Consider the following 7,624-nt stretch of genomic DNA (forward strand, 5'->3'; position numbering starts at 1 on the left):
AATATGCCAATGTTTTTTGTGACAAAATAAAAAACCTACTGGGCTAGTATGCAATTAAGTTAAGGACATATCAGTGTTGAACTATTGGCCCATGTCTTTGAAATTTAACTACTCTTTCTCCTGTTTGGCGAGATTTGTACAGGTCAGTCCACATATTGAGACGAAATATATATACAAGGATATGCAGTACAAGCCACCACCAAACAAAGGGGCTTTACTTGAGACGGTCCATGAAGAACAATAGAGTAGCTTATCAAGTCCAACAAATATAGCAGCTACCTATCCAGCAAGCGGAGGAAATGTTATTAATGGCAGTCACAACAGATCCACAGTGCAAAATTTATTATCAATCTTAAGCCTTCAATTTTCATTTTTACAATAATACATTAATTAATAAAGCTTGCATTTATGGCTATGTATGCGTTTCCAAAGTCCGAGTCAGAGTAGTTCACGTAAAAAAAAAGCACCATTTTAATTTCGTAAATTCTTGAGCAATTAGCCATATCACCATTCTTCCATCGAACCACAAAAGGCAAAGCTTGATGAGTCCTGTGACTATCTGCTACTGTAAGCATGCAATCTTGTATCTTTCATGTGACCTTTTCTTTTCGTACCACTTTTCTCCTGTGATATGCTTCAATACTTTCTTCTTAATTTTCTCATTTCTCCAATCCTTAATGCCCTCTATATATTCATCTCCTTCGACCCTTTTCTTCTTACCATTCTCTCAATCTCCCAAAAGCCTCTCTAGCTTGCAAATCCCTACGATTTTCCGAAACGAAAGAAGAAAAAAGAAGCAAAATTACATAATCTATGAAGGGTTCAATTTGTGTAGCTACATTTCTTGTTCTTCTTCTTTTACTTCCACAAACCATGTCCGCAAGGCGCATAGCTCGGCCTCATTCACGTAAGATTACTCTCAATTAAACCTTTTTGTTGTAAACTGTGGTTAATTCTTTTTTTACATTTTTTCTGATTAAACATTAATCTTCTCATGCAGGTCATCATGGGCGCCATCTGAAGAGTACAATTAGAGAAGGATTAGTGGATAAAGAGTCAATTAATTATAAAAGAGTTAGGGGGCCAGATACACTCCAAGTGGCAGGGTCGAGCTTGCCAGATTGCTCCCATGCTTGTGGATCTTGCAGACCATGCAGACTAGTGATGGTGAGCTTTGTTTGCGCGTCAGTCGCTGAGTCTGAGACATGTCCAATGGCTTACAAGTGTATGTGCAATAACAAGTCCTATCCTGTTCCTTAGTTCACTTGTCATTCAGTGTTTTTCAATGTCAACTAATCTAGTCAAAGTTTCCTTCCTTTTTGGACCTCCAGTTTCTTTGCTAGGTAGAGATTTTGTGTAATCAGAGTTTTGTTTACTGATGTTGAATATTATGAAATCACAAAAGAGTTGGATTTTCTTTGTTTAGTGGGTTCAAATTATCTGAGTTACAAAGAGCCTTTAGTGTTCTCGATTTTGTATGTAACAAGTTAAAATTTGTTAAGCATACGAGGACACTTATGAAAATAACTCCAGTGATGGCCTTTTTATAGTCACTATTTATGCAGTTTGTTAGTAATTTGGAGTGGCCAAACCTCAAATTTGGGTTTGAATTTCTTTTACCACACCATACTATGTTACAGTTTTTATTTTTATTTATTTTTGAACAAACCTCAAATAATTGAAATTGGTTAAACTTACCCGTATATGAATCGTTCAATTAATCGTCATTAGAATCCTTGAGTCATCCCAAGTTCATCATAAATATTTAATGTGAGATTTACAACCTATATGGACCTGTTCATTTGAAGAGTTATTTGAAAACTTAGAATTACGCACCATAAAGGTCAAAAAGAAACCAAGGGCCAAAATTACACCATTACTAGATATCAAACTCAATACATATATGTACATACAAGCCCTTTATCAGAAGGGATCTCTATTTTTTGGGTAAAAATGGGGACTAGTTGTAGGCCTTACTTCACGTTGAACTTCAACGATCCAAACTGTCTATTTTGTAAGTCTAGAATCATATAGATCATCTTTGCAAAAATTCAATTTAATCTGAAACCATTTGCCTATTTAATCATCATGATGAAATTTCATTGTTTCTTGTAGAACGTTTCTTGTAGAACAAAGTGTTTGTCAATTTGTTTGAACTCAATTAAATGTCTCAAATATTTTCAATTTGGCTAATATTTTGAAGAATGATTTATGAGGTCCAATTTGAAAAATAGACGATTCAAATGGTTGAAGTTCGATGTGATAAGACTCCACAACTAATTTTGTCCCCTTAAAAGCCTCCTATGTATATATATAGTTCGTACCGTCATATTTATTTATCTGAGCGGAATAATGTTGGTTGGTACATATAAACCCTTCTCAAAGTAACGTATTTTGGCTCGTGCGAGGCCACAAGGAACAGAACAAACCCGCCAAGGCCAAAAGAGAAGCACCGGAGGAAGAGCTAATATCTAGGCTGGTATGCAGGAAATTGACTGGTTTGAGTGCCACTGACAGATTGAGACAAAACTTCCCAAAACAAAACAATGCTTTTTTTTGAAAATGCAAAACTGTTGATTCTAAAAAAACAAAAAAGGGATAATGTCATTCTTCTTCCTCCTCCTCCTCCTCTTCCTTCCGTATCATTCATGCTCCCACGACCACGACCACCACTTTCTTCCAGTGGGCCCCGCCGTGACACCATCATCTTCAACAGAACCTCCACCGCCAACATGTCTCCTCAGATGCCATAGCAGGTACTCTCTCTCTCTCTCTCTCTCTCTCTCTCTCTCTCTCTGTCTGTCTGTCTGTATTGTATGTTGCAATGCAATATTTGTCTTGTATGTCAATACTATGAGTGCTTGGGTACCCACCTCACCTATTCAGAAAAGTTCAGAAAAGTTTCAATATTTGATCATAAATTATGAAAAAGGAAGCCCTTTAAATGTGCAATTAATCTTTTCCCTGTAAAAAGTTCCCATCTTCATAGCTTTTGGGGCACCATGCAATTATGCCATTATTTCATTCCTTGACTTTCTGTGTCTTTCCATAGTGATTTGGGGTAGAAAAAAAAAGAAAAGGAAAAGTTGAATAATTGTGAGGTTGAATTATTGGGGTAAGGTTTATATCTCTTTTCTTGTTTATGTATTTTTTTTCTTTTTTTTTTTTTATTATGAGAGATTTGGTTTATATCGTCCTGATTAGGTGTAATTTTTTTCGATATCAATAAGGTTCTCATTTGTACTGTCGAGGTTTTCTCAAAACAAAAAAAAAGAGGCGAGGTTGAATTATAGGAGAATACTGAGCATGAGTTGTTGGGTGCAATCATTTTGCCTTTGCCACAAATTTCTTTTCCCAATCCTTTTTGTTTTTCGCCTTTTTGCTTTCGGTTAAGGAGGGTGAAAGATGCTCTCTTTCTCTTCCTCTCTCTGGATTTTGGCCTCCTCATGAGATTAAGGAAGCGTATACAATGCTTTCCTTCTTGCTCTTCCCTTCGCAAAGTAAGCTCTTAATTAGTCCCATCTCTCTTGTATTCTGTTTGTGTACCGAAGATTCATGTTACTTGAATTTTTCTCATTGATATTTACTTAGAGCCTTCTAATGATTCATGATAGACTTGCTGGTAATCTGAATTCATTTTTTACAATTTGATGCTAGATTGTCTATCTGCTACCTTGTTTTACTTTTCCTCAGAAAGTGTTTGTATCAGTTGAAGGCTCTTATTTTTGTGTTGTGTTTGCCACACTTTTGTAAGGAGTTAGAATTTGCTTTTCCTCTGTGTGCTCTGCATTCTATGTTAGCTTCTAAATGTTTGATGTTATGGAATTAGACTAGAGGTAAATGGATCGGTCCATAATTTGAAACCTTTTCTATGCTATCGTGTGTTATCCGCAACAATTTATAAGTATTGAAATGCCACCAAATGTAGGTTGATGAGGATGAGAATTATAGGAGACGGAAAAAGTGCGATGAAGAGTTGGAATGGCCACACAATTCAACTCATGTCAAACCGCAGTTAGCTCAATGTTTTAGTGAGTAGAGTATTTCTCTTCCATTCAATTCATCTTTTGGCTCCCAACAGAGGAACGTTGTGTCTCATGTATTTTTCTCTCAATAACTATGGTGACGGCATTTACTAGGAAATGAGGAACAGAACACCTTTAGTTCGTGCACACATTTCATCTGTTATATCGGATGCATTTTGACGGCTTGAAGCAAATCTCTCTCGAATTGTAATATCCCTTGTATACACCGGGACCAGTGCTACACTGATCATGTTCTTGTTAAACTACCAAAAGTTTATAATAAAATGTGCACCTATGATCCTATTACACTCTGTTCAAAATTTCTTATCTCACTAACGAGTTTTTAGTCGTTGTAGTTAATGCTATGGTTGGACCACGATCATGGACAGGACTATTTACCCGCTCAAGTAACAAACGTAATGAGAAGCCAGATGACTACTCTTTGAGTCCTCTTCAGGTATACAGTTGTGGTGTTCTCCTGCCAACTCCTAAAAACTTGTATAGTTATAATTCTCAACTTCTATGTACAGGAACAGAGACTTTTGAGGCTTCAAGCACGACTACAAGTACCTTTTGACGAGAATCGCCCTGATCATCAAGTATATTCTTCATGCTGGTTCTAAACATTTTCTTATTATTACTCTGGTCCATTTGTCTTGGTTTAATTTGGTTAAAATAAGTTACGATAGATTTTGATGATCGTTCATTGTTTATTTCATTATCTGTGATTTGTGTCTGCTAGAGAAACAACTTGCTATCATGACTGCACCATTTGATTGCAATTTAGTTTTTTCATGCGGAAACTTCAATTGAAGTACAGGATTTAAATCTTGTCTTGTTACCAGTATGCTTCAGGAAGCCTAAACCCCTTTTCATTAGCTATTTGGTTCTATATCATTGAATGAATAAGACTGTTATTCCATTTAACCTCAGGAAGCCTTGAAAGCATTGTGGCATGCTGCCTTTCCAGATGTTGCTCTGCGAGGTCTGATCTCCGAGCAATGGAAAGAGATGGGTTGGCAAGGTTGTAACCCCTCTACTGACTTCAGGTACCATTTTGTCCAATTGACACAAAGTTTGTATGACAGTGTGAATTTGAATGACTTCATCTTACTAGACTGTACTATTGCAATTCCACAGTTTATTCTCTTATAGTGAAATGCTCTCTTCAGGGGCTGCGGTTTTATCTCCCTCGAGAACTTGCTTTTTTTCGCCAGGATTTATCCAGTATGCCTTCTTGACTGTTGTGTAGCTGCTGCAAATAATCATATCTTCTTTTTCTGTGTCTTTAGCTTACTAATCATATAAATTCAAAATGAAGGCATCTTTCCGTAGGTTATTGTTCAAGCGAGACGGGAATCGAGCAACTTGGGAATACCCATTTGCTGTTGCTGGCATAAATATATCATTTATGTTGATCAAAATGCTGGATCTTTGCTCAGGTTTGTAAAGAAGTACCATGTATAGCTTTTCCTATCATGTTTAACTCTCACATTAAATTGAAATCAGCTTCTTTCTTGAAGCGATAGTTTCAATATCTCTACCATCTGTTTCACACAAAAATTTACAAAAGGAAAGCTAATTGTTCTTGAATCTTCCTCGTCTCCTCATCTACTTTGCAGAAAAACCAAGGTGTCTTCCAGGAATAAATTTCGTGAAACTATTAGGAGGTAAATGTACATCTCAGACAAGGTTATGCTCAAATGTCTTCTGTTTGGTTACAGATCGAACGTCTTAAAGAGTTAGAGAACAGCTAAAAAACAACACAGGTTACTGACGACCCTCATGAATTATGATTTGCTTGCAGAAGATGAAGCCGCCTTTGATGTACTGTACTGTATAGCTTTCGAAATGGTTGATGCTCAGTGGCTCGCAATGCATGCGTCCTACATGCAGTTTAATGTAACTCTCTCGCTCTACACATGCACGTACGCAAACATGCACATTGACACAAGCACACGCACACAATTTCCTAATGTTCCAAGTCCTCAGAAATCATGCCTTAAATTCCACATATTCTCCTCGTTTGTAATAACTTCTTAACAAGATATCCTTCCACTATCCCAAAACGCGCACAACTCATCTATTTATTTTAAAATGTGTTCGTAAGTTAAGGATGGTTTACATTTGTTCACTTGTTTCTTATCTTATCTTTGAAGACACAACTTGATAATTTCACACTCTTAACTATTAGAGTTGAACGTTCACTGCATCACAGCTTCTAGTTAAACTTAGGTCAAGTTGGCTTGTTTCTTCTGATCAGCTCTCCAATCACTAACCCTTCGTTTCTGCTTTCAATCCTTCAGGAGGTTCTACAAGCAACAAGGACACAGTTGGAAAGAGAGTTGTCTTTAGAAGATACTCAAAGAATACATGATTTACCAGCTTACAATCTATTGTACCAGTAGCTAGCTTTAGAGGTAGTACAAAATCCCTTTGAAAAATCACCTGAACTCCCAAAAATTTCCGATGAATTAAAAAGTTTGCGTTATATATAATTGATGTCCATAAAACAGGGTAAGATCTTTCTTATGGTTTCATCTGCAGATGAAAAGTACAGGTAATCTTAAAGGCATTAGGTGCGATTGATACAATTGAAAACAACTGAAAACAACCTCATGCTTGTGCGGCAATGCTTTTGAATGGTTGCTAGACAGAAATGAATAATGATGATGTAACCAAGATTGCAACAATTTGAGTACCTACAATTATTTGTTCGAGAAATTGTAATACACGGGTTATGGTTATGATGGGAGATGAATGACTGCTTCAAGCCGAGTAATAACTACGTTATTTTTCAAACTTTATTTGCCCCACATCTAGTGTGCAAAGTGCATATACGAATCAAAGTTTTGCACACCTCTAAAATAAACCAAGCATAGTAAGAGAGACAAAAATACTCAAGACAGCTAAAACCTAATAATGCATAAAATTTCTAGAGGCTTTTGTGTTATAACAATGTTTAGATGGAACACGCATTTTTCTAGAAGTCTAAATATAATAAGAATTTGGAGTGTCTTCTGGATTTGGATTTGGATGATTTCAAGACTTGGATGCATTCTTTTGCTTATTTTCGGACCTGTCTTGCCCTTAAGTCCACTAGTACAATGACAATTAGTTTGGCTAAGTTGGCCTTTTATGTTATGCTAAAGTCTCTTTAGATTGAGGACCTATTGAGTTTTATCTAAAATGTTTTGTTTGATGTTTGTATCAATTTTTAATATTATACGAAAACCAACTATCATATAGCCTAAAAAATATATATAATTATAGTTAGTATAAAAAAGAAAAGAAAATTGAGAATGAATGATATCTTTAAAAAAGAGTTGAGGACAAACCTCTTTTATTTATTTTTTATTTTTTACCTAACGATAGTATCTAGATTAAGGGGGGGGAGGGGAGTGGGTTCAGTGGCGAAACCAGGCATTGTTGGAGGGAGGGGCGAACTTAAAAAAGGTTAAAAACAATGGCAACAACTAAATCCTTTTATATAGTAATGTTTTCCCTAATTTATCAATACAAACAAATTACAATTGTTGCCCGTGAGGTTTCATGTCATGAAAATATTGCATAATAGACTCATTATCAATAAAAGCAAA

The 7,624-nt window shown here is 36.0% G+C and overlaps 2 protein-coding genes across 11 annotated transcripts; both read left to right on the forward strand.

The window, feature by feature from the left end:
• Positions 1–731: 731 nt before the first annotated feature.
• Positions 732–1,527, forward strand: LOC126610073 (protein EPIDERMAL PATTERNING FACTOR 1-like). Its single transcript, XM_050278037.1, has 2 exons — positions 732–907; positions 1,001–1,527. Exons 1-2 carry the CDS (start codon positions 814–816, stop codon positions 1,258–1,260), a joined length of 354 nt encoding a protein of 117 aa, XP_050133994.1. The 5' UTR covers positions 732–813; the 3' UTR covers positions 1,261–1,527.
• Positions 1,528–2,396: 869 nt separating this feature from the next.
• Positions 2,397–6,832, forward strand: LOC126610074 (uncharacterized). Of its 10 annotated transcripts, none has more exons than XM_050278045.1 (11): positions 2,397–2,756; positions 3,929–4,031; positions 4,140–4,232; positions 4,373–4,482; positions 4,556–4,624; positions 4,959–5,074; positions 5,198–5,252; positions 5,347–5,467; positions 5,648–5,695; positions 5,833–5,927; positions 6,332–6,523. In XM_050278045.1, the coding sequence occupies exons 4-11, from the start codon at positions 4,390–4,392 to the stop codon at positions 6,431–6,433; spliced, it is 699 nt and encodes a 232-aa protein (XP_050134002.1). In that variant the 5' UTR covers positions 2,397–2,756; positions 3,929–4,031; positions 4,140–4,232; positions 4,373–4,389; the 3' UTR covers positions 6,434–6,523. The 10 variants fall into 10 exon arrangements, with proteins under 10 accessions (XP_050134002.1, XP_050134003.1, XP_050134004.1 ...); XM_050278046.1 differs by having other exon boundaries at positions 4,382–4,482; XM_050278039.1 differs by lacking the exons at positions 2,397–2,756; positions 4,140–4,232 and adding exons at positions 3,190–3,500; positions 6,573–6,832 and having other exon boundaries at positions 6,332–6,445.
• Positions 6,833–7,624: the final 792 nt, after the last annotated feature.

This window comes from Malus sylvestris, chromosome 17 (genome assembly GCF_916048215.2).
Source record: "Malus sylvestris chromosome 17, drMalSylv7.2, whole genome shotgun sequence".
Lineage (NCBI taxonomy): Eukaryota > Viridiplantae > Streptophyta > Magnoliopsida > Rosales > Rosaceae > Malus > Malus sylvestris.

Excerpts from the sequence above, each read along its gene's own strand:
- LOC126610073 (XM_050278037.1), top strand. The coding sequence starts at position 814 with ATGAAGGGTTCAATTTGTGTAGCTACATTTCTTGTTCTTCTTCTTTTA. Across the intron at positions 908-1,000 it reads CATAGCTCGGCCTCATTCAC|GTCATCATGGGCGCCATCTG; the intron begins GTAAGATTACTC and ends CTTCTCATGCAG.
- LOC126610074 (XM_050278039.1), top strand. The coding sequence starts at position 3,447 with ATGAGATTAAGGAAGCGTATACAATGCTTTCCTTCTTGCTCTTCCCTT. Across the intron at positions 4,483-4,555 it reads ACTCTTTGAGTCCTCTTCAG|GAACAGAGACTTTTGAGGCT; the intron begins GTATACAGTTGT and ends TTCTATGTACAG. Across the intron at positions 5,928-6,331 it reads CGTCCTACATGCAGTTTAAT|GAGGTTCTACAAGCAACAAG; the intron begins GTAACTCTCTCG and ends TCAATCCTTCAG.